Source organism: Belonocnema kinseyi, chromosome 5 (assembly GCF_010883055.1).
Source record: "Belonocnema kinseyi isolate 2016_QV_RU_SX_M_011 chromosome 5, B_treatae_v1, whole genome shotgun sequence".
Taxonomy (NCBI): domain Eukaryota; kingdom Metazoa; phylum Arthropoda; class Insecta; order Hymenoptera; family Cynipidae; genus Belonocnema; species Belonocnema kinseyi.
In genome coordinates this window covers 142,230,205-142,257,678 of record NC_046661.1, presented here as the reverse complement: position 1 = coordinate 142,257,678, position 27,474 = coordinate 142,230,205, and the positions used below count along the sequence as shown (strand labels likewise).

At 24.1% G+C, this 27,474-nt stretch overlaps 1 protein-coding gene across 2 annotated transcripts; it reads left to right on the top strand.

Annotated features, from left to right (window-relative positions):
- The first annotated feature begins 2,221 nt into the window (after positions 1-2,221).
- On the top strand, positions 2,222-27,300 carry LOC117172591 (RRP15-like protein). Of its 2 annotated transcripts, XM_033360676.1 has the most exons (5): positions 2,222-2,386; positions 10,099-10,618; positions 14,724-14,934; positions 18,975-19,116; positions 27,252-27,300. In XM_033360676.1, the coding sequence occupies exons 1-4, from the start codon at positions 2,332-2,334 to the stop codon at positions 19,104-19,106; spliced, it is 918 nt and encodes a 305-aa protein (XP_033216567.1). In that variant the 5' UTR covers positions 2,222-2,331; the 3' UTR covers positions 19,107-19,116; positions 27,252-27,300. The 2 variants fall into 2 exon arrangements, with proteins under 2 accessions (XP_033216567.1, XP_033216566.1); XM_033360675.1 differs by lacking the exon at positions 27,252-27,300 and having other exon boundaries at positions 18,975-19,244.
- The last annotated feature ends 174 nt before the right edge of the window (positions 27,301-27,474 follow it).

Below are 27,474 nucleotides of genomic sequence, written 5' to 3'. Positions count from 1 at the left end.
CTCAATGTACCTGAGGAATTGTACCTTTTAACGCGAATGAAATGAAGTATCATCGCCTAAGGAGAAAAAAGAATATTGTTTTCGGGATCAAAGCAGAAATAAATAAATGCAAAATATTGATATCATATGCTGTATTATGATAATATCCGTCTTTCTTTACTTGATTGACACAACCGTCAACTTCACAAATGTTCGGCATTATTATCTGAAATAATATGCAATGGAATAATTTTACAAGAGAAATAAACGTGCAATCATCATACCATAGAGACTATATCTGTATAAATAATTAGTCTAATTTTTAACTAAAACTTTTTGTGATTTTCTATTTTTAATTGTGCCCTTCCTTTTTTAGTAAAATATCGCGAGAAGAACTATTTATAAATGTATTTCGCAAAGTATAAAATAGTGTGCAAAAACAAATTAAAAGAACATTTTTCTTCGAGTGTTATACTTTCCATAGCAAAACGTCTGAAAAAAGAGATGTGTATACGTACCTTCTTCATATTTTAACAACAACTAAAGACGTTAACAACTCATTGGTTTCCCATTCAAAAATTTATCTGCATCATTGTAACACAGTTTCATTCATTTATCAAAAATGTGGAAATTAACTTAATAGGTTATGTTTATAATGACAGCTACCTTGTACACATAATAAAGTACCCTTACCAATATGTATAATGCAAATAATTCAACTTTAGCTTGCACGAAAATATTTATCCGCTCCGGATGGGCACGTTAGATTCACTTTAAAATTTGTATTTTCAATAGAAACACCACTACAATTTTCACAAAGTTAATCTTAACACGACGCGCTTTCACAAACGGACAGTGTCAGCAGTGTCCGCTTCTTGCACCTTATTTGAATATTGAGAACTTTCACATAATTAATGATTTCAAATCTTTTGAATGAAGACCGAGACGCTAAGGGTTGATATGGTAACCAAGATGGCTAGAAGTGGCGGAGTGCGAATGGGGACGAAATTGGGGGAGCTGATGGCTAGACCGTGTATTCTTAGATCTGGTCCGTTCACTCTAATGGGGAAAAATGAGACCAATTATAGTTATTTCTATTCCCGATTGGCGGCGCCTGCTTTTCAAAAATGTAATGAGCAGATATAATTCGCGTTCTTGCCGCTACAAACAGCACCATCGGTATCATAAAATGCGCGGTTTTACAATTTGAAATCAATGAAATATGCGAGTACATTTGAATTGAGAATAAAATGTCTTTCGAAAAAAGATTGGCAAAGAAACAGTCGGGCAAGTCGGCATGAAGAGAAAGAAAATATCTTTAACGATAAAGCATTCTTTCTGTAAATAAAATGTCAAGACTAGTATGATGAATGTAAACGAATTTATATTTAAGATTAAATTCTAGCATCATGTACTTCTTACGCAAGAAGTATTAACTTTCGACAGCAGGATGTATAATTTAGATTTTACTTTCGAAGCGACGACATAGAGTCGCCGTTTCACTGGATTTTCATGAGAATAGCGGGTTACAGATTACGCAATCCATAGTTGGGCTTAGGGGGCTAAATAGAAATAAAGAATTTTAGAGTAGGGATTAGGGCCAATGTATAATGAAAGAATGTATGGAAATGTGGGGGAAGCTGAGGACCGCTGCAACGGCATCGAAGCTCCCGACGATGAACTAAAGGACCAGGAGATTCTGGTTCACAGCCGCGGCTCGTTCGTTAGTTATCTCGAGATATTAAATTAAAGCTTGTAAAGATAAAGTTTAAAGGTCAAGATTAATAAAATATTTGTTTATTGATTCATTAATACAAATTTCAGTTTCATTATCTTTCTTTTTAACCTTAAATTGAATTAATTATTTTTATTTAAGAAGATTTCCAGTCAAGAATTTCATCTCTGGAGTTGGGTTTCCAAACGCTTAATTGTGGAAACGGACTCGCCAATTTCGAATTCACATATATAAAAAGTTAAAGACCCATTTTAAAATTAACATTTTAAATATTCCAACTTTTCGCGCCTAAATAGAGTTCAGATCGTTACAGCGGCCCTTCGCTAGCGAACCTATAATAAGTTCCAGGAACTAAGAAACACTATTGTTAACAAAGAGACAGAAATATATCTGTCTCTTTTTAACCAATATATGTATATTTACGTAGAAATACGTAATATTATATAAAGCCATTTAATATGGTGTATTAGACGTTCCCATCCCTGAAGCGAGTGAAGAAGACAATTGAATGTGACTGAATGCAACTGAAGACCACGTGAAAACCCTGAAAACTGCGGATCTGTTTTTGTTGTGTTTTTGACGTGGTTTTAACTAAAATATTCTGTTTCATTGAAAAAATGATAAGCTTAGAAACTTCTGTAAAAGTGGGAAAATCTCCAAAGAAACTTCCAAGTGAGTGTTAAACATTTTTTATCACATAAAGAAAGTTGAGAAACATGCAGACTGCGTGTGAAGTATTTGCCAAAAAAATATTCAAATTCTGTGATTGTTGCAATTACTCAGTAAAACAATATATTCTTTTATTATTGTTTATATGTTAATTTTTATTCTTATTTTTATTTGGTGTACAGAAATTTGAATTAGGGAATTTTAACATTTTTTTTTAAAGAAGATAACCTCAAATTGAAGAGATTATTTATCCTTTTTTATTTTGAAAAATGAATTTTAAGAGATAATTTAACAAATATTTTTAAATATTTCAAATCATTTCCCGAAATTTTTGAGGAACAATTTTTTCTTAAGTTTGAAAGACTTTTCATAAATTGGAGGAATAATTTCGAATCATTTAGAAAATATTACAAATTTTTAAAATAATAAAAATTTAAAAAGATTAAAAAAATTTTAACAAAATGTCAATTTAGGAACATTTTGAAGCTATTTTAGGACTGAAAAGTTTCAACGAACTAAAAAAATTGTCTTAATATTCATGGAAAATTGATTCCCTTATTAAATTCAGTTTTAAAAAATATTTAAGAGAACATTTGAAAAGACTTCTAAAATCCTGAAAAAAGAATCTGGAAAAATGTAAGGCAATTTTTTTAATTTTGCAGAATTAAAAAAAATTTTGAATTTTTTAAAGAGAAATTGAGAAACTATGACAAGATTAAATCATAATGTAAAATTTCAAGAAATGAAAAAATGTAAAAGAAAATTTAAATCTGAAGATTACGAAAAAAAAATTCGAAGCTTTTTAAGAATTTCGAAAGGTATCCAGAAAATTTAAAAAAAATTGAAATTCCTGGGACATTTTTAATGATTTTGTTTTTAGAAATAAATTTGGGAAGAAAATTGAATAAGATTCCTAAAAATGTCGAAAAAAACTGGAAGATTTGAAGACAATCTTTTTAATTCAAAAATATATTTTTTTTAATTTTAGGAATAATTCGAGACATTTTGGTTAAGGATTCAACTATTTTTTAGAAAATTTTCTTTTTTTAATTGAAAATTCAAGTATTTTCTTAAAAAACCAGTTTTTTGGTTGAAAATTGATCTTTTCTTCTTCAAAATTTTGTTAAAAAATAGTTTTTTTTTCTGTAGGAAATTATCTTTCTTGTTGCAAGTTAATCTTCTTGATTAAGAATTCTTTTTTTTTCGGTTAAATATTCATTTTATACAGTTAAGTATTTATAATTTTAGTTGAAAATTTATATTTTTGGTTTAAAATTCATATTTTTGGTTTAAATTTTGACTATTTGAGTAGAGGTTTAATAATTTTACTTGAAAATTGATCACTTTGGTAGAAAATTGAAATATTTGGTTAAAAATGAATTTTTAAAGTAAAAATGTAACTATTCCAGTAGAAAAAAAAAACTATTTTGCTTAAAATCCGTTTTTTTCTTCAAGAACTAGTTGTTTGAAAATTTATAATTAAACAATTCAAAAATCAAAATTCAAAATTTTTGGTCGGAAAACGATCTTTTTTAGTTGAAAATTCAGATTTTTTTATTTAACATCGATTTTTTTAACTTGAGATTTGATTATTTAAATTTTGGTTGACAATTCATCTTTTTTGGTTGAAAATTAATTATTTTAATTGGAAATTCCCCCTTTTGTTTAAAAATGATCTATTTTCTATTTTGTGGAAAATTTTGTTTTTTCTTTGACTGAAAATTAATTTTTTTTATTGAAAATTTGACTAATCTATCACTTTTGTTAAAAATTTAACTATTTAACATTTGGTTGAAAATTTATATTTTTTATTTGAAAATTCATCTTTCTAATTGAATATTAAAATTCAAGATTCATCATTTTAGCTGAAAATGTAGCTTTTTGGGATGAAAATGCACCAATTTGTTTGAAAATTGATTTTTTTTTTGTTTAAAAATTAAACTAATTTGAAAATTTATTTTAAAAAAATTTTTTTTTCGTTGAAATTTAATCTTTATCGTTAAGAAGTAATCTTTTTAGTACAAAATTCAACTATTCCAGTTGAAGATTCATAATTTCAGTTGAAAATGCATTAGTTTCCTTGAAAATATATTCCTTGGACTTTAAAATTTGAATGTTCATTTTTTGTTGAAAATTGATATTTTTTTGTTAAAAATTCAACAATTTGGATGGAAATTTGTCTTTTTTAATTGAAAATTGAACTATTTTGCTAAAAATTCACATATTTTGTTCAACATTCATAACTCTTTTGTTCAAAATTATTTTTTAGTTGATAGTGTATATTTTTTTAATTAAAAATTTTAATGTTTCGTTGAAAATTCAATTTTTTTGTTAAAAAACAAGTTTTTTTGTTAGAAAATTATCTTTTTCTTTCTAAATTAATGTGTGAAAATGTATTTTTAAAAAAATAAAATTCAACTGTTTTCTTGGAAATTGATATTGTTTAATTAAACATTAAAATAATTTGAAAACTTATTTACTTTGTGAAAAATTCTTTTTTTTTTTTTTTGTAAAAAATAAAAAATTCAAATATTCCATTTAAAGATTTATAATTTTATTTGAAAATTCACCAGTTTGTTTAAAAATTAATTCCTTGTACTTGAAATTTGAAATTTTCAATGTCCATTTTGTGTTGAAAATTGGTCTTTTCTTGTTCAAAATTTAACAATCTGGATGAAATTTTTTTACTTTTTTTAATTGAAAATATTAATATTATACAGCTAAATATTTATCATTTTAGTTGAAAATTCATATTTTTTGTTTAAAATCGAACTACTTGACTCGAAAATTAATTATTTTTATTTAAAAATTCATCATTTCGATTAAAAATTATAATATTTTATTGAAAATTAATTTTTTCAACTAAAAATTGGACTATTCCAGTAGAAAAATTAGCTATTTTGCTTTAAATCCGATTTTTTTTCTCTCCAGAATTACATTTTTAACCGTCAGTTTAACCATAATATTTTTTAGTTGAAAATTGATTTTTTTTTAAATGAAATTTCAACTGTTTTCTTAAAAATTAATTTTTTTTTATTTAGAAATGAAACTAGTTGTTTGAAATTTTATAAGCTTTGTGAAGATTATACTCCTTTGTTGAAAATTAGTTTTTGTTTGTTGAAAATTTATCATTTTAATTAAAAATTCGTTTCTTTGGTTGAAATATTATCTATTTAAGTGCACATTTTTTTCTTTTTTTGGATGAACAGGAATTTTTTGGCCGAAAATGTAACTATTTAATTGAAAATTTGTTTCTTTTTCGATTGGAAATTATTTTGTTTTTTATCGGAAAATTTAACTTTTATTCCAGTTGCATGTTTCCTAATTGTAAATAAAAATTCATCTCTTTGGCTGAGAATTCATTTTTTGACTAAAAATTTAAGGATTCAATTTTTGGTTGAAAAACGATATTTTTTAGTTTAAAATTCAACAATTTGGATGAAAATTTATATTTTTTAATTGAACATTGGGCTATTTCGTTGAGAATTTACAAATATTTTTAAAATATTTTTCTTTTACTATTTTTTATGAGTATTTTGGCTTAAAATTAACTTTTTCGTTAAAAATTTATCTGTAAAAATTTCATCTTTGTTTCGTTGAAAAGACATTAAATTTTTCGTTGAAAAATAATCTTTATTTTCATTGAAAATTCAACTACTTCGTTAAAATTTGTATTACTATCTTTTTGGCAAAAATTAATTTTTTTGGTTGACAATTCATCTTTTTCTTTGAAAACTCAAATTTTTTGTTGAAAATTCATCTTTTTGGTTGAAATAAAAACTTTTTTGGTTGATTATTCAACTATTTTGTTGACAAAAAAATTTTATGGGTGAATTCAACAGTTTTTCATTTAAAATTAAATTTATTTTATTCGTATATCCATTATTACATTTTTTGTTAACAATTTATCATTTTTGGTGGAAAATTCAATTATTTAATTAAAAATTCAATTAATTTTTAAATATTTTTTTAAATAAAAATTTCTTTCTTTTTTTATTGGAATATCAGCTGTTACATTTTTTGTTTAGAATTAAAAAAAATAAAGAATAAATGAAGAATTGAATAAATAAATTTAAAAATTTATTTTCTTGTTGAAAATTCATTATTTGCTTGAAAATTTATATTTTTAGTTGAAATTAAAACTTTTTTGGTTGAGGATTCAACTATTTTATTGAAAATATTTTGTTTTTTTTATAGATGAATTCAACTGTTTTTTTTTTTTTTTTTTTAATTAAACCCTATGGATTGAAATATCAATTATTACAATTTTTTGAGAATTTTTTTGTGTGGAAAATTCAATTAGTTAATTAAAAATTCAACTAACTTGGTAAAAATCCACTTTTTAGTTAAAGATTCATGAATTTAGTTAAATATTCGTCTATTTTCTGAAAAATTATTTTATTTTCTTGAAAATTCATTTCCTGATATAAAATAAATCTGTTTTATTTAAATATTCAACTTTTTTATTGCAACTTTTTTATGAATATAACTGTTTTTCATTTAAAATTTAAATATTTTTAAAATTAAAAAGTCAAAATTAAAATTGCTCGTTGAGATTTCATCTTTTTTGGTTGAAAATAAAATTTGTTTTTGAAATTTCTTTATTAAAAAAAAAATGTGTTTAAAAAAAAAAGTGAAAAGAAGTTCAAATTTAAACGCACTTATTAAACATTCATTTTTTTTATTGAAGGTTCATCATTTTAACTAAAAATGCAAATATTTCAGTAAAAAATGTAACTATTTTTCTGAAAATACGTTTTGTTTTTTGTTAAAAATCAATTTAAAAAAAATGACCCTTTTCTCTGAAAGTTAAATATTTATTATTTTAGTTGAAAATTTATCTTTTAGGTTTAAAAAAATTATTTGGTTGAAAGTTAAATTTGTTAAAAATTATTTTAACATTTTAATTATTCAAAATTACTTTTTAGTTAAAAATTATTTGTCTTTTTTTGTAAAAATATTGTAGTCAACGATTTACGATTTAGTTGAAATTTAATCACTATTTGAAAAAGTAACTATTTTTTAAGTTGTTTTTTGTTGTTGTTAAATGTCATTTTTTAAAGTGGAAATTTATCTTACTCCACTCGAATATTGAAAATTTTTTTTCCCTTTCAAAGCTAATCTTCTTGTCTAAAAATTATTCTTTTCGGTTAAAAATGCAAATATTCCAGTTAAATATTTATAATTTTAATTAAAAATTCATTTCAGTATTGAAAAATTATCTATTTGATTGAAAAACTGTTTTTTTTTATGAAAAGGAATTTTTTCCGAAAATTTAACTATTTTGTTAAACATTGATTGACTTTTTGATTGACAATTATATTTTTATTCAAATGAAAAGTTAACTATTCTATTTGTTACATATTCCATAATATTCATTTAAAACTCATTTTTCTGGTTGAATATATATTTTTTGACTTATATTTTAATTATTAAATTTTTGGTTGTAAAATGATATTTTTCATTTGAAAAATTCATTTGTTTAGTTAAAAATTAAGTTTTTTAAATTAATATTTAATTATTCAAATTTTGGCTGATAATTTATCGTTTTTCAGTAAAATTAGGTTTTGTTAGTTTAAAAATTCATTTTTGTTTTATTTTTTGGTATAAAATTAAATGATTTAAAATTAAAAATTAAATTTTTTTTTGTCTTTAAAAATTCTTCATTTTAGATTTTGATTTTTAAGCGTATATTTTTAATTGAAAGAATTTTAAAGTGCAGTCTTGAAGACTTACACAATTAAAAATTTAAAGCGTTTGAAGTTGAAAATTGGGAATAAAAACATTTTTATTTTATCAACTGTCATTAAAAAAATTTAAACGCCTGATTAAATTCTATTTAAAAAATGTTTATTTTATAAGTGAAATTGTTGAATTTTGAGGTATAAATAACAATTGAACACTTATAATTTGTAGAAAATTTTTGTGTAATAATTTTAAATATTTTAAATTTTAAATAAAATTTGAAAAAAATGTTTGGCTTTTGCAGATTTCAAATAAAAAATGTAGAAGGTTTTTAAGAATTGTGAAATGCTTCAAAAGAATTAAAAAATATTCTCTTAAGGCCGAGGAAAATCGAAAGTGATTTTTCATTTTGAATTTTAAAATTATTATTATAAAATTAATATTTAAAGCTTGTAATTTAAAAATTAATTTTTAAAAATATTTAATAATTTATAATTATTATTAAAACAATTTAAAATTAAATTTTTAATAATATAAATTGCCAAAAGAGAATCTGGAATAATTTAAAGAAATTTTTTTTAATTTCCTGGATTTTATCAAAATTGTGGGGAAAATGCGATAAATATCTTCTAAAATGGATCGAATGTCCTACCATTTTTTTTAAATCATATAAATTTTAAAAGATTTCCTTAAAATCTTCCAGATTCTTTTTTGACAATTTTGGAAACATTTTAAATTATTAAAATAATTTTTCAACATGTAAAATCATTTTCAACTTTCCTTGGAATTTTAAGAAAATGTTTTTCTTCTTTTGAAGCCTTTCACAATTCTTGAGGAGCTTCTACATTTTTTATCTGCAAAAATGCAAAAACCTTGCGAAAAACAATTATTTGAAACCATTTCAAATTTTTAATTAATTTTGAATCTTTTTAAAACTTAAAATGACTCAAATTTTTTCTACACAGAATAAGCAGGATTCTCTAAAAATTGTAGGAAAATTCGATTAGTTTTAAAAGATATTTAGAATTTCTTAAAAAATGTTAAAAATAATTTTCAATTTGAATGAAAAAATTTTAGTTTTTCAATTCTATAATTGATAATTAATTTCCAAAATTTTGCTTTTCATCTGAATTTCATTTAAAATTGTTCGATTGAAAAGTGTTAATATCTAATTTCCATTTTATACATGTAAATTATTGAGAATTTTTTAATACTTCAAATGGAAAAATATTTAGCTTTAACCCTCAAAGTGCATGCATGATAAAAATCACGGTAAAGTGCATCGTGGGTGTACAATACCCCAGCGTATTTAATCATGTACTGTTTAACCCCTATTCAATATTTTGACACAATAAAATTAATCGACACAGTTCAAGGTATCTTTTATAAAGTAGAGTTGATTTTATAGCCATTTATTTATTTTAAGTTTGTTAAAAAAATTATTTTGAAAAAAAACAAGGGAAGAAAAGGGTTTCTTACTTAAAAATTCATAACTCACGCAATTTTAATTATTTTAACCTGAAAATTTATGACTACTTTTGAAATAGTGTGCTTTTATAAAAAAAAATATTGCAACATGGGTGCTTTCAAAAAAGATATTTATTTGCACAGTTGAAAAATAAAAATACCAGAAATTGAAAAAGAGACACATGTAACTGTATTTTATCAATTATATTTTATTCAACACATCCACAGTCTGCTCCAAAATTACTTTTTCACTCAATAAGTACACACTGGGTGTTAGATACCCTACAATTTTTTAACTTCCCTTTAAGCAGCTGCTGCTAGTATACTGACGCTAGATGGCGATACTTACTCATTTTTGTCGAATTAAGTATGGCTCATAAGAGTTTGAAATTTTCTTCGGGTATGAAACACCCACAGTGCACTATAAGGGTTAAAGTAAACAAAAATTCATTTTATTGACCTTGAAAAATGTTTGCGAACCGGGAAATGACAGCGAAATTTATTATTTCGATTAAAAACGGCCACCCGGAAATTGTGCCTGATTTTTCAAAAAAATTTTAAAGTCGCAATGAGCGAAGAAGATGAATCAGGATCCGAAACTGGATCGGAAAACGTTCATTCCATGGATGGAGAAGAAAATATGGAAAGTGCAGACGAAGGAATTGACAATAGTTCCGGAGATGAAGGTGATAATTCAAATTTAGAAGATGAGGCTGAAAAAAATTCATCTGCAGACAGCGTCATGGATAAAACAAAAGCAAATCCCAATTGGGCAGATGCCATGCGAAAGGTTTTACACACGAAAAAACCGAAACGGAAAAAAACGATTGTTTTATCAAAGGCCAGGAAACTTTGCGACATTGTTGCCAAAGAGAAAAAGGAATCTCTGCCTTTTGAAATTGAAGGCACTGATGGCGAAATTACGAAAGAAATAGCGGTGAAAAAAGAGACCGAGGAAGAAAAGAAAAAGGAAGAGGCTGGCCAGAAAAAACGGAGAAGGAAAGAAATTAAAACTGGAATCAGAATTAAGCCGTCGATTTTGGACAGAGAAAGGGAAAGGACTCTTCAGAAAATTGCTACAAAGTATGTCAATTATTCTTAAATTAATTAAATCTTTTTTTTTTTTATTAAATCATTTTTAAGGATAAAAAAGCAGTTTAAAAAATCGGATCCGTGTCAAAATTCGTCACAATTTAAAAGTGATTTCTTCCAAATTTTCGAAAAAGGGAATACTTAAAATTGTTTTTTCAGAAATTAATTTTTTTGTTTGAAGATTTATCTTTTTTGGATGCAACTTTAATTATTTCATTGGAAATTAATATTTTTTATTTAAAAATTAAACTATTTTTTTGAAAATTCATGTCATTTGTGCAAAATTAATATTTTTTGTTAATATTCATAATTTTAAGTGAAAATTCATCTTTTTTTAAAAATGTAACTACTTTGTTGAAAATGAGTTTTTTTAACGAAAAATTTAGATCAAAATTTATTTTTTTTTTAATTAAAAATTAAATTATTCTTTTGAAAATGTATGTAATTTGTGTTTTGTTGAGTTGAAAATTTAACAGTTTGGATGTAAATTTGTATTTTTAATTGAAAATTCATTTATTTTGTTGAAAATTCAAATATTTAAAGAAAAACGGCTTTTTTGGTAGAAAATTAAAATAATCCAGTTAAATATTCATTATTTTATTTGAAAATTTTACTTTCAGGTTAAAAATTATTTTTAAAATATTAAAAGTGTGACTAATTTGTTGCAAGTAAATTTTGTCGACTAAAAATTTAGCTATTAGAGTAGAAAATTAACCAATTTTCTAAAATTCCGTTTTTTTGTTTATTTTTTTATTTATTTAAGAATTAGATTTTTTAACGAAAAATTCAACTATTCTATTTTTGGTTGAAAAGTTATCTTTTTGGGTAAAAATTCAAATATTTTCTTGAAATTTTATTTTTGTTTTATTCCTAAATTAAACTAGTTTGAAAATTTATGTACTTTATGCAAAATTATTATTTTTTATAAATCTATTCTTCATGGTTGAAAATTCATCTTTTTGGTATTCAAAAATTAAACAATTCTATTTGAAGATTCGTAATTTTTTGTTAAAAATTAAAAAATTTAGATGAAAATTTATCCTTTTCAATTGAAAATTCAAGTATTTCCTTGAAAATCCAGATATTTGGTTAAAAAATGGATTTTTTTTTATAAATAATTATATTTTTTTTGCATGAAAACTTTTTGGTTAAAAAATTTATATATCTTATTTATAAACTAAACTATTTGTTTGAAAATGTATGAACTTTGTGAAAAATTTGCCTTTTTTGTTGAAAATTAATCTTTTTATTGTTGAAAATTTAATTATTTTTCTAAACATCCGTTTTTTTTTCTTTTTGAAGAATTGGACTTTTAACGGAAAATACAACTATTCTATTTTTTGTTGAAATTTTATCTTTTTTGGATGAAAATATAACTATTTTCTTGAAAATTGATCGTTTTTTTACTCAAAAATTAAACTAATTAAAAAATTTATGTACTTTATGAAAAATTAATTATTTTTTTAGAATTCTAGTTATTAATTACTTTTTTTTTTTTTTGAAGATTCATAATCCTAATTCAAAATTAATCTCTGTTTCAAAATTTAACTAAATTGTTAAAAATCAATTTTTTTTAAATATTTTTGTTTTTAATATTTAGTTTTTTAACCGAAAATTTAACCATTCTATTTTGTACTTGAAAATTTATCTTTCTTGGATGAAAATTCAACTATTTGAAAAAAAATCGTAATTCAATTTAAATTTAAACTATTTGTCTGAAAATGTACGATCTTTTTTGAAAAATTCGCCTTTTTTTGTTGAAAATTAATCTTTATTGTTGAAAATTCTCTTTTTCGGTTAAAAATTCAATTATTTCAGTTAAATATTTATCATTTTAGTTAAAAATTCATCATTTACACATTTTTTTTTAAATTAAACTCTTTTATTGCAAAATTATTTTTTTTGTTTTGTTGAAGGTTCATCGTTTTAATTTAAAATTCATATCTGGTTAAAAATGTAAATATTGTGTTAAAAATAAAATTTTCTACTAAAAATTTAGCTATTCCATTAGCAAATTTAATCATTTTTCTATTTGAATAAAAATTTGTTTTTTCTTTGGGCGAAAATGAATTTCTTTACCAAAAATTAAACTCTTTTTCGGAAAATCCGATTTTTTTGTTAGGAATTAAATTTTAAACGGAAAATTCAATTTTTGGTTGAAATTTAATCTTTCTTGGGGTTAAAATTAAATGATTTGATTGAAAATTGATATTTTATATTTAAAAATCAAATTATATATTTTTTTAATTCGTCTTTTTTGTATGAAAATTAATCTTATTTCTTGAAAATTCAACTTTTCCAGTTGAAGATTCACAATTTTAATTGAAAATTTATCAGTTTGGTTAAAAGCTAATTTTTTCAATTCTAAAATTTACCCGTTTCACTTTTTAATTGATAATTTTCTTATTTCGTTGAGAATTCACATATTTTGTTTCAAAGAAATCAATTTTTGTCGTAGAAAGTCGACTTTTTTGGTAGAAAAAAATGTATTGAATTTTCACTAATTTAATGAAAAATTCATTTCTTTGATTTGAAAATGAGTTATTTGATTAAAAACTTGTTTTTTCTTTGAATGAGAAGGATTTTTTTGAACAAAAATTTAACTATTTTTCTTAAAATACGTTTTTTTTTTTTTTTAAGAATTAAATTTTTAACCATAAAATCAATTATTCTATTTTTGTTGAAAATGTGATCTTTTTTGGATGAACATTAAACTCTTTGGTTGAAAATTCATGTAATTTGTTTAAAATTCGTATTTTTTGTAGAAAATTAATCTTTTTGGTAGATATAAAATTCAACTATGCCAGTTAGTATTTTAGTTAAAAATAATATATTTTTTTAAACATTCATTATTTAAGATTTGGTTGACAATTTATCTTTAGTAGATAAATTTTAAGATGAAAATTTATTTTAATTTTACCAAAAAAGTAACAATTTCATTTTCTGTTAAAAATTTATTTTTTTTCTAGTTCAAAATTCAACAATTTGCTTAAAAATTGGTCTCCGTTGATTGAAAATTTCACTAATTCGTTGAAATTAATGTATTTTGTGGAAAAATTGTATTGTTTGGTGCAAAATTAATTTTCTTGGTAGAAAATTTAAGTATTTTCTTAAAATCTCATTTTTTTGTAGAAATTTAATATTTTAATTAAAAATTAAATTCTTGCAGTTGAAGATTCATCATTTTTCTTAAAAAATATCTCTTTGGTTGATGTACGTATTTTATTAAAATTTTTTTTTAATTTTAAACTGTTTTGTTGAAAATTTGTTCTATTTTTTGTGGAAAATTAATTAATTTGACTAAAGATTTAAATTTTTGGTTTAAAAATTAAACCATCTGCTTGAAAAAACATGTATTTTACTGGTCTTGTTTAATAATATTTTATGTTAAAAAATTTATCTTGTTTCGTTAATATTTCAACTATTTGTTTAAGAATGTATGTATTTTATTAAAAATTTCTATTTTTTAGTAGAAAATTAATGGTTCATATCTTTGTTGGATATTTGTTTTCTCATAAAATTATTTTCTCAGCTGAAAATTGAAAATTTTTCGTTAAAAATTGATTTCTTTGCCTGTAATTATTTTTTTTATCTCCAAATTCAACTGTTTGGTTGCAAATTCATCTTTCTTTTACGAAATTATTCTTTTTGTTTGAAAATTCTTTCTTTTATGTAAAATTTATTACTTTTTTAATCACTACTGGGTTTTCAATTGGAAATACATAAATGGTACACTGGTGCGAATTGGTTTGTTTGCAATGTTAATATTGAATATTTAATATATTAAACATATAATAAACAACTAGTATATATCACAAATATTTAACATATATATTTAATATATTTGGAGATAATTCACTGCAGCTGTGATTACGTAAATGCCAACAAAATGAAAAAACTTTGGGTGCGAATTCGCACTAGTGTACCATGTGAGAGTTAAATTGGTATTGAATTATTTTGAATTAATTCTAAATTCGCATTATTTTTTTTTTCACTTCACTTTTTAAGTAAAAAGTAAAACACTGACTAAAATTTAAAAATTGAATGTAAATTTTACTGTTAAATATAATTTAGTTCGTTATCCTTGGAATTTCAGAGGGGTTGTACAATTATTTAATGCAGTTCGACAACAACAGATGGAAATTGAGAAAAAATTGGTGGAGGCTGGTCCCGTGGAAAGGAAACGCGAAAAAGTTCTCAAAAATATAGATAAAAGAGCGTTCCTCGATGTTCTCATGGGCGGAACGAAAAGCATTTTAGTTGACGAGACAAAAACTAAAACTGAAAATGAAAAAGAAGAACCTGAGGTTAGTTTTTCTTCTTTTTTTTTTGTATAAATAATTTAAGTGCCTTAGGTTTAAATAAAACTTGGACAATTTAAAAAAAAAAAAATAGAGAAAACCGGGAATTTAGTTCTGATCGAAGAAAAATTCAAGTTTTCATTATTTTAATAATTTTGTTTAATTACAAAAATTAATTTCTACTTTATCTACAGTCGCAGATTTTTCAGATTATCTCAGTCTATTCTAATTGAATCAGAATTTATTTATGAATTTTTATTATTTTCTTTTATAAGAAAAATCTTTTGCAATTTTTTGCTCTGTGAGATTTTTTAGACAATAATTTTCGCAATTTTTTCAAAAAATGAGATTTTTAATATAAAATGTAGCCATTCTATTTTTGGTTGAAAATTTATCTTTTGGGGATAAAAATTTAACTATTTGGTTTGAAATTGATATTTTTTATTTAAAAATTAAACTAGTTTGAAAATGTATCTATTTTTTGGAAAATTCTTCTTTTTTTTTTTTGTAGAAAATTAATCGTTAGGCTTGGAAGTTCATGTTTTTAGTATGAAATTGAACTGTTCCAGTAGAAGATTCTTCATTTCAGTTTGCTTTAAAATTAACTTCTTCGAATTAAAATTTAAATATTCTATTTTTGGTTGAAAATTTTGAAAATTGATCTTTTCTTGTTCAAAATTTAAACATTTAGATCAAAATTTGGTTTTTTTAAAATTGAAACTGCAACTATTTGGTTGAAAATTTAAAGTATTTTGTTCAAAAATCGATTTATTTTGGTAGAAATTTTTTTCCCCTTACAAGTTAATTTTATTTAAAAATTTTTCTTTTTGTTTAAATTTCAAGAATTCCAGTTAAAATATTTATCATTTTAGTGGAAAATTCCTCTTTTTAAGTTGGAAATAAAATTGAAAATTCAAGTATTTTGTTGAAAAATCGTTTTTTATATTTATCATTTTAGTTGGAAATTCATATTTTTTGTTTTAAATTTAACTGTTTAAGTAAAAAAATAATAAATTTTTTTGAAAAATCATCACTTTCGTTGAAATTTTAAAGTTTTGATTGAAAATTATATATTTTTTGTAACTAAAAATTGATATTACAGTTAAAGATTGATCATTTTAGTTGAAAATTTAACTATTTCGTTGAAAATTAAAGTATTTTGTTAAAAAATCGAATTTTTTAGTAGAAAATGATATTTTTCTTTGCAACGTAATTTGCCTGATTAAAAATACTTTTCTTTTTGTTAAATATTTATATATTCTAGTTAAGTATCATATCATTTTGATTAAAAATTCATATTTTTGTTTTAAAATTTAACTATTTGAGTAGAAAAAAAATTTTACTTAAAAATTCATCACTTTTGTTGAAAATTCAAATATTTGGTTAAAAATCAATTTTTTAAAATAAAAATATAACTATTCTATTTTTTAGTTGAAAATTTATATTTTTTATTTATAAATTAAACTAGTTGTTTTGAAATTTATAAAATTTGTGAAGATTATACTCTTTTGTTGAAAATTAATTTTTTTTGTTGAATATTTATCATTTTAATTAAAATTTTATTTCTTTCGATGAAAAGAATTTTTGCCGAAAATTTAATTATTTAATTTTTAATTGAAAAACGATATTTTTGAATTATTTTGTTCAATTATTTTGTTGTAAATCCACAAATTCAATTTTTTTTTTTTCATTGAAAATGTACCTTTTTTGTCATTAAAAAATTAAACTTTTGTAGTTGAAAATTCAACAGTTTCTTTGTAAATTAATTCCTTGGACTTTAAAATTTGAATATCCAATTTTGGTTGAAATTTAACAATTTTGGTGGCAATTAATCTTTTTTTTTAATGAAAATTCAATTATTTTGTTGTAAATCCACATATTTTGTTCAAAAAAATATTTTTTTCTTTTTGTATAAAATTATTATTTTCTTTGCAAGGTTAAAAATTCGACTTTTTCAGTTCAAGATTGATAATTTTAGTAAAAAATTTATCAGTTACGTTGAAAATTCGTCCTTTTTCGGTTGAAAATTTAATTATTTTGGTAAAAAAATTCATATTTTTTGATTGAATATTTTTCTGGCTGAATATCGAAATATTCTATTTTTGGTTAAAAGTTCTTTTTGGATTGTAAATGTATGTATTTTGTTAAAAAGTTTCTTTTTTCAGTAGAAAACTCAATTATGTTTTTAAAAATTCATTTTTTTTTAATAGATTTATAATTTTAGTTAAATTTTTGTTGTTATTGTTGAAAATTTAAATCTTTTTTTAAAAATTCGTTTTTTTTTATTAAAAGATAATTTTTTAAACTAAAAAACTTTGTGCTGAAAGTATTTTCTTTTGTGAAGAATAAGATTTTTAAGAAAAAATTGATGTATTATATTTTTGATTGAAAATTTTCTTTTCTCCCTCTTTTTTAATAAAATTGACATTTTTTGCTTAAAAATTCAACTGTTTGATTAAAAAATAATTTTTTTAACCGTTCCATTTTTAGTTGAAAATTGTTTTTTCCTTATTCCGACGTATTTGAAAAAAATCGATTTTTTTAGTGGAAAATTGTCTTTTCCTTTGAAAATTATTCTTCTTGTCTACAAATTCTTCTTATAGATTTAAAATTCATCTTTTAGATTAGAAATAAAATTCCTTGGTTAAAAAATATTTTTTTTTTCCAATTATTCAAACTTTTAAATTATTAAAAATTAGTTTCCAGTTGAAAATTTGTATTTTTTGGTAGAAATCAATGTTCTTTATTGAAAATTAATTTTTTTTTCGGGTAAAAATTAAATTAGTTCGTTTAAATATTCATCATCTTAGTTGAAAATTTATCTTTTTAGCTCAAAATTCAACTATTCTAGCAAATTTTTCTAACTGAAAGTTTAACTTTTCCATTTTTGTTGAAAATTTATATTTTTTAATGGGAAATTCAATTATTTGTTTCAAAATTTAGTTATTTTCACATTTTTTGCTCTGTTTCAAAGGAAGGAATTTTTGCCCGAAATTTGAACTATTATTTTTGAAAATTTGTTTCCTCTAATTTAAAATTCAACTATATTTCGTTAAAAAAAAATTTTTTTTTTATTTTTTGGTAGAAAATTAAAATCATGTGGTTTAGAAATTCGTCTTTGTGGTTAAAAAAATCAAGTATTCCAGTTCAATATTGATTACTTAAGTTGAAAAATCATCTTTTAGACTGAAAATAAAATTACTTGATTAAAATTTAAACTCTTGTTAAAATTTTTTAAAATTTTTAATTATTTTAAATTATTTTTTTTGAAGATTTATAATTTTTTTTTTGAAAATCTGAGTACTTTTTGGCTAAAATTTTTTTAAACTCAAAACATAACTATTATACTGGTTAATTAATTTTTTTAGTTGAAGATTCGTTCTTTTTGTTGGATATTCAAGTTTTTTTTTGTTTAAAATTCAATTATTTCAGTTAAATATTCATCATTTCGATTGAAAATTAATTTTTTAAACTAAAAATGTAACTATTTCATTTTCTGTTGAAAATTGTTTTTCTCTTTAAAAATTCAACTATTTTTGAACAATTCCTGGTTTTTTTTTTTCAATTGAATTTTTTTTGTAGAAAAAAATTGTTGCTGTTTTTTTTTGAAGATTAAGTTTTTCAACTAAAAATTTAACTACTTTTCTAGAAAATCCATTTGTTTTAAGAATTATAGTTTTAACGGAAAATTCCACTATTCTATTTTTGGTTGAAATTCAACAATTTGCATCGAAATTGATCTTTTTTTAATTGAAAATTCAATTATTTTGTTGTAAATCCACATATTTTGTTCAAAAAAATATTTTTTCTTTTTCTATAAAATTATTATTTTTTCTTGGCAAGTTTAAAAATGAAACTTTTTCAGTTCAAGAACGTTAATTTTAGTTGAAAATTTATCAGTTACGTTGAAAATTAAACTATTTTCATAAAAATCCATTTTTTTTTTCATTCTCTTTTTTTTTGTTGTTGAAAATTAACTTTTTCAACTAAAAGTGAAAAATTTATTTATTTTTCAATCTCGAAATTGAATTCCGTTTACCTTCCAGGAGGGTAAAAAGGTTTGGAAAGTGTTGAGGGAAGATTTTGTGATGGGTGCGTCGTTGAAGGACTGGGACAAGAAAAAACCGGAAGTAGAAGATGATTCTTCCGGTCCAGAAGAAGTCGGGAGTGACGAGTGAACTGGCACAGGTGAAAATAAATAAATATAAAATATAAATAAATATTTCAAGCAATTGCATCAATTGCTTCATCTGTAGATTATTATTACTGGCAATACTGAATTTTTTTTTATTCATCCATATCCGATTATTAATGAATAAATAAATAAATACGCAGAAAAATATTAATTTGAGTGAAAAATTTGACTTATTTCAAGGCGTGACAAAAAAAAAAGGATAATTTAACTATTTTATTGATAATTCTTTTTTTCAAATTAATGTTTTTAACTAAAAATTTAACATATATTTTGTTTAAAAAATTTACCGTATTTTTGGGTTGAATCAAACTTGTTTTAATTAAAATTTAAAAAAAAACTTGGTTGAAATTTCGGGCACTACATTTTTTGTTCAGAATTAATTTTTTTGTTATAAAGAATTAATTATTTGGTAATTAATTATGGTTCAAAATTTGGATTGAAAACTTATCTCTGATTGGAAACTGAGATATTTTGTTCAAAATTAGTTGTTTTTTTTCTGTCTGAATAATAATTTTCTTCGTTAAAAATCGAACTATTCAATGTTAGATTAAAAAATTATATTTTGCGGTTGGAAATTCGTATTTTTGTAGAATAAGTTAATTTTCTGAATTTTTAACTGAAAATTTTACTATTCCATTTTGTTGAAAAATCGTTTTTCTGACAGAAAATTAATCTTTTAATTTAAAATTTCTAGTTTTCCTGCTAAATATTCATGATTTTATTCAAAAATTTATCATTTCTGCAGAAAATTAATATTTTTAACTGAAAATATAATTATTCTATCTGTGCTTTCAAAATTAGTTTTTGTTACTAAAAGTTGAAATATTCTGTTTTTAGTTGAAAATTCCTTTCTCTGGTTGAAAATGTATTTTTGTGAATTTTTTTGACTCGAAAATTCATGTGATTTGTTAAAAATTTATATTTTTTAGTACAAAATGCAATTATTTGGTAAAAATGTATTTTTCTTTTTGGTTTTTTTTATTGAAAAAAATTTTGTCAACTAAAAATGTATTTGTTCCATTATTGCTTAAAATTTTATATTTTTTGTGGAGAATTAACTTCTTTAGTTAAAAATATCTTTTATTTGGTGAAAAATTCAATTATTTTTGTAAAAAAAATTATATTTTTGCGTATGCATTATATTTTTGGTTAAAATATTGTTTTTTGGGATTGAAAATTCATGTATTTTGTTAAAAATTTATATGTTTTAGCAGAAAATTCATCCATTTAGTTGAATTTTTTGTTAATTTTTTTGTTTGACTTTTTTTTTTAAATTTCAAATTTCATTTATTCTTTTTTGGTTAAAAATGTATATTTTTTAGTTTGAAATTTAACTTTGTGACAATTTATGTATTTTCTTGAAAACTCTTCTTTTTTAGTAGATCATTTTTTTTGTAAATTCATTTCTTTGGTTGAAAATGTAATCATTTTTTCGAAAATTCGTTTTTTCTTGTTGAATTTTTTTTTTACTGTAAAATTTATTTATTTGTTTGTTGAAAACTTGAAATTTTTAGGCTAAAATTTCAATTATTTTGGTTAAAAAAACACGCTCTTGGGTTGAATATTCAACTATTTTGTTGAAAAATTATTCTTTTTCTGGTTGAAAATTATTTTTTTTTACTAAAATTTGAAGTATTCCATTGTTGGTTTAAAAATTATTTTCTATGGTTGAAAATGTATTTTTTTGATTTTTTTTTTAGTCGAAAATTCACATAATTTGGTGAAATTTCATATTTTTTAGTAGAAAATGCAAATATTTCGTAAAAATTTATTTTGTTTTTTGGTTGAAGATTTATCATTTTAGTGTTTAATTTCCGTGGAAAACTGATTTATTTAGTGGAAAATGTCTTTTTTTTTCGTTGAAAATTCAATTATTTTGGTAAAAAATTCATATTTTGGGGTGAATATTTAATTAATTTATTGAAAAATTATTTTTTTGGTTGATGATAAGTTCTTTTCACACTTTTTTCTAATTTCTAATTTCATTAATTCATTTTTGGTTAAAAATCTATATTTTTTATATGGAAATTCAATTATCTGTTTCAAAATTTATGTATTTTCTTGAAAATTCGTTTTTTTTTGTTTTGACAATTTAAAATTTTATCATTTTTAGTTGAAAATTTAGTTATTTGTTGAAAATTCGTCCTTTTTGGGTTGAAAATTTAATTATTTTGGTAAAAAAATTCATATTTTTGGATTGAATATTTTTCTGACTGAATATCGAAATATTCTATTTTTGGTGAAAGTTCTTTTTGGATTTTAAATGAATGTATTTTGTTGAAAAGTTTCCTTTTTCAGTAGAAAACTCAATTATGTTTTAAAAAATTCATTTTGTTTTTAATAGATTAATAATTTTAGTTAAATTTTTGTTGTTATTGTTGAAAATTTAAACCTTTTTTTGAAAATTCGTTTTTTTTTTATTAAAAGATCATTTTTTAAACTAAAAAAGTTTGTGCTGAAAGTATTTATTTTTTTGCGAAGAATAAGATTTTTAAGAAAAAATTGATGTATTATATTTTTGATTGAAAATCTTTTCTCACTCTTTTTTAATAAAATTGACACTTTTTGCTAAAAAATTCAACTGTTTGTTTGAGAATTTATGTACTTTGTGGGAAATTCTTTTTTTTTAAATAATCTTTGTGGTTGAAAATTCATCAGTTTGATTAAAAATTTATTTTTTTAACCGTTCCATTTTTAGTTGAAATTTTTTCTTCCTAATTCCGACGTATTTGAAAAAAATAGATTTTTTTGAATGGAAAATTATCTTTTCCTTTGAAAGTTATTCTTCTTGTCTACAAATTCTTCTTATTGGTTTAAAATTCATCTTTTAGATTAGAAATCAAATTCCCTAGTTAAAAAAATTTTTTTTTTTCAAATTTTCGAAAATTTGTCGTCTCTAATTAAAAATACAACTATTTCATCGAAAATGTATTTATTTTGTTTTAAAAATGGTATTTTTTGGTAGAGAAATCATATTTAAAAAAAAATGAATTTTTTTGTTTATAAATTAATTTCTTTGTTTGTAAATTCAAGTGTACCATATCAGTATTGATCATTTTTGTTGAAAATTAATCTTTTTGGTTTAACCCTCAAAGCGCATACATGGTAAAAATCACGGTAAAGTGTATCGTGGGTGTTCTAGACCCCAGCATATATAATCATGTACTGTTTAACCCTTATTGAATATTTTGACACAATAAAATTATCCGATATAGTTTAAGGTATCTTTCATAAGGTAGAGTTGATTTTATAGCCATTTATTTATTTTAAGTTTGTTAAAAAATTATTGAAAAAAAACAAGTGAAAAAAGGGCTTTTTGCTTAAAAATTCATAACATTTTATCTTATAAACAAGCGAACAAAAATCTTAGATTTTGTAACTTATATTACCTTATTCTATACAAGAGTCGTAAATATCATCTTGAAAACAAGAGAAGAAAAAATCGTAGATATTGTAAATCGTTTACAGCTCGTAGTTTGTTGAAATTTGGACCTACTTTAATTATTACTAAAAAGTAATATTTTTTGTATGACTAATTTTTTGTCCTGTTAAAGTATAGATTTTTCTTTTAAAGTACGAGGTATGTTCAAAAAGTACGCGGACTGTTTGAATTTCGCGGCTCGAGTTGGTTTCAGGAGAATCCGCTTGGTGTCGTTAAGTTCGTACAGATCAGCTGTTTAAAACGCTGTATTCCAGTCGCAGATATTTAAATTTAACAAAGTCTTTTACTTCATCATTTTAATTGAAGTGATGGCCACCCAAACTTTCCTTTAACTTAGGAAAAAGAAAAAAGTCACTTGGTGCGAGATCTGGAGAGTTGGGTGGGTGATTACAAGTTTTCCATTTGAATTTCTCCAGTAAGATTTGTGATCATCTGAAAGCAGGCGTGGGACATACCTCGCACAAACTTTACGGTAACCAAGATGATCTGTTATGAATGTGTGAATTGAAGTTCGACAAATATCGATTTCAGGAGGCATTGAGTCCAAAATTCTGTCAATTGTAAAGCGCCTATCCTCCAAAATGATTTTTTCGACTGCTGCGACTGCGTCATCTGTAATGGCGGTTTTTGTCCTGCCTGCACGCTGCTCATCATGAACTTTTCCGCGTCCCTCGAAAAAATATGTACGCCACCGACGCACCATTTGCATTTTCATGCATTTGTCACCATAAATATGCACTAATTCAGTGTGAATTTCGTTGCCATCAAGCCCTTTTGCAGTTAAAAAGCGAATCACTGCACACAACTCACAAGTGGACACGTTTTTCAGAGGTAGCTCCATGGTTTCCGAGCCGTTACTGATGAAAAAAAAATTTTCGGCAGCTAAGACCGGTTCCGCTCTTATCGGTATATCCTAAACTGAAACTATGTTCGTTCCCAGCTCGCTAGATGGCGCTGGGGCAAAACGGCAGGCTAGGGAAACTTCCTTTTTGAATTTAAAATTAGTTATGTGACATTCAACACCGAGAGCCTTATGAATGGGGTAATTGTACCATTCGAACACTGTTAAAACTTAATTTTGTTTGTTTGTAGAAATTTACTAGATTTTGTTGAAAATGAATATCTTTCGTTTAAACTTTACCTATTTCTTCCAAAGTTCATCTTCTTTGATAAAAAACAAATTTTTTGAAAGAAAATTTATCTATTTAGTTTCAAATTCAATTATTTGGTTTGAAATGAAGTTTCTTCTTAAAAGTTCATATTTTCGTGTTAAAAAATTCATTTTTTTTTTTAGAAAATGCGTCTCTTTTGGTAAAAATGTCATCTTTTTTTCTTATCAGAAATGCAAATGGTTAAATATTGATCTTATTTGTTTGAAATTTCAGTTACGCATTATATTTCTCGCTGAGAATTATTATTTCTTGGTTGAAGAATTCATGCACTCAGTGGAAAAATGAAAAAAAGAGTTAAAAATTTCTGTTCTGGTTGAAAATTCATAATTTTCGTTGAAAAGTAACTTCTTTGGTTGAAAATTCAATTATTTGGTTTAAAATCAAGTTTCTTGTTAAAATTAATGTTTTTGTGTTGAAAAATTGAACAATTTTAAAGGAAATTCGTCACCTTTGATACAAATTTAATCTTTCTTCGTTAAAATTCAACTAGTCGAAAAAACACCTTTTTCAATTCTTCTATAATTTGGTTGAAAACTAACTTCGTTGCTATAATCTTCATTGGAAATTTCGTGAGGAAAAAAATTTTACGTCTCACAATACTTACTGCTTGCGCAATCAGAAGTCCAAAGTAAATGGTCCATAGAATCCGGTGATCATAGGAAGAGGAAAGCGAGTAGTAAATTAGGAAGAACCAGGATTATTTAAATACATAGACAAAAAATATATCAGATATGCAAATGTACTGAAGCTGCTCGTGCTTACGTGATAAAAGTTTCGTAAGATTTTTAAAGTTTTTGCTTCGCCTCACAGTATTTTTGAAATAGCTATGTTTACTTTCAAATTCTAAAGTCCATAGATGTTTCAACGGTCCAAACTGTGGTGCATGTGATGCATTAACATCATCCAAACGTCATCTTCAAAATCTAAAATTCTGTCGGCAACAATGACAGGGAATATCATTATCAAACGCCGAATTTCACTAGCAGTCCTAATTAACTTGCTTTCACCTTCAATGGGAGTAAGAGTCTCTTTATTTTCATCGCAAAATCCGAAAGTCTGTATACGCTCGTTTAAATCTCTGTACGAGAACCAACCTTCCGCGATGAAATGCTTGATCGAGAACATGAGATCATAAGGGACGATTCCCTCAAAAAGGTCGTGAGCTATACAAGGTGGTAATCCTGGATTGCAGACGTTATAGTATAGTAAAGTATTCAAAACCGAATTTTGCTTAACACCTTTCGCCATTTTTTTTAATTTTTCAGCATTATTACATCATTCTGTATAATTCTCAACATTTCTCAAAATTTTGACGCCGTAATCACTAGTCTTCAGTTGTGCTCTGGTGATTTCGCAAAATCGACAAAAATAGATAGACTTGCTAAAATTTTCGCAAAATCCTCCGATTTGATGGCTACTTAAACTATCACCCAACATTTCAACAAAAGTACTGAAATAATCAATTTTTTGTCCCTGAAATGAAATCGATATTCCTTTAGATTCCAAAATTAGCACGTCTCGTATCATTTCTTTGAGTACCATATTCCAGTCATATAATATCACATGTAAAGACCGATAAGCTTAACTAGTTTTTTCGACGACCTTAATGAATTTACTACTTCAAAAGCGTCTTGAAAGGGGGGAATGTGTAGGACACGCGATTTATTTAGAAACTGATTGTTTTTCAATAGATTGCAATCGCATTTGTTTCCTTTCTTGCTCTGGAAAATTGCTATTCTCTAGATTAGACATAAATTGAACCGCTGGCGACCAAAAGGGGACACGGCCGCATTCAGCCTAAAAAGTATTGTCCTGAATGTCAATTTTAATAATCTTTCTAATTTCAATTTTAAAGACTGATACTTGTAGAGAATTTCAAGGCGTATCTTTTTTCCTCTTGCAAAAATTTATAGGTTTTGTAGTTTTTGAGATAATTGGTAAAAAGTGGATTTTTTGAAAACGAAAAATTCCAATCTTTTTTCACTTCAACTTGCGCTAATTTAGCCAATTTTCATCATTTCTCGATTTCCCCAAAACACAGTACGTGTTTAAGTCTTCTAAAACTATCTAAGAAAGAAAAACGAGAATATTGTACTAAACAAAATAGTTATTCATTTTTTTTTTTTGAAGCAATGCAAAAATCATGAATTTTAACCTTCAAGCGCTTCGTTTAGCGAACGAATGTTAAGCTACGGAAAGCTTTCAGTGAGAAAGTTGTTCATTATGGTTCAAAGAAGTTTTCTGGAAAGTTTTAGATCAATTGGAATAATAGTTCAAAAATTTTGAATGTTTTAAAATCCAAGCGGTAATCTTGACGCTGCCCAAAAACGTGCCTGGCCGGCTACGTACGCGCTGCAGCGAACGTCGTGAAGGTCAAGTCAATCTTATCAAAACAAATGCACAACAGGCAGGCACGTTTTTGGGCAGCGTCAAGATTACCGCTTGGATTTTAAAACATTCATAATTTTTGAACTATTAATCCAATTAATCTAAAACTTTCCAGAAAGCTTCTTTGAACTTTAATAAACAACTTTCTCACTGAAAGCTTTCCGTAGCTTAAAATTCGTTCGCTAAACGACGCGCTTGAAGGTTAAAATTCATCATTTTTGCATTGACTCAAAAGAAAATTAATAACTTTTTTGTTTATTACAATATTCCCGTTTTTCTTTCTTAGATAGTTTCAGAAGACTTAACCACGTACTTTGTATTGGGGAAATCGGGACAATACTTCTCAGACTGAATCCGGCCGTGTGCCCTTTTGGTCGCCAGCGGTTCAATTGCTTATGGCACGTATCGAAAGCAGAATTTATTCCGTGAATAGAGCTTTGCAAAATAGGTTCCGTTGCAAAGTGTTTAACACTAAGAAGTAGAAACATTTTAGCTAAGGTTTTCGTTCCATCCATATTTCCGGAGTCCATGCCCATCTTCACTCCACTAAAAACAGGTTGTTCGCCAGAAGGATTTGATTCGTCCATATCTGGCGTGTCATCTTTATCAGAATCGTATTCTTCAATTTTTTTCGCATTGACAGACTTCCACATTATTGCCATTTAAAACTATACGGGCATTTTGTAGTCTCACTTCCCTAGAATTCTGCTGTTCATTTGGCTGATGAATATTAATAGCTTCATCATTTCTTCCTGCGACTACGACTTCGCAACCGCTCTTCATTTTTGAGTGCGCTATGGAAAAATGGCTGGAATACAGTGTTTTGCTCTGAAAAATTGTGTTCGGTTTTGTACACCTTGGAAAAGGGCACGTAATTCCACGCGATAATAAATATAAATGTCCGTACAAATGTTTTTTAAAAGAAAAAACTGCGACACATTCAAAATCGCAATCTGTTTCTTTGCAAAAATAATTAGAGGTAGTTTGACAGTGTGCCATTTTCTTATGTTGGAGATAAATATGCTTCCTAAAGTTATCATAACTTGTAAAGTTTAGTTTACAGTAAGAATACGGACATACTATTTGTAAATTATAATCTTTACTGTGAATTTTTTGATGCTTGCAGTAATCATCTACTGATTTCGAAGTACAACTACAACGGTTACACGAATACATTTTCAATTGCCGCAAATAAAGATGCTTTATTACAATTTTGATGCTTATATATATTTTCCAAAACTGCACCTTCTCATCATTTATCGTATACATAAATTCAGTTATTAAATTTTTAATTGAAATTATCAAAAGAAAATGCATGGTTATTGGTTTATAGTTTAAACGTTCTACAT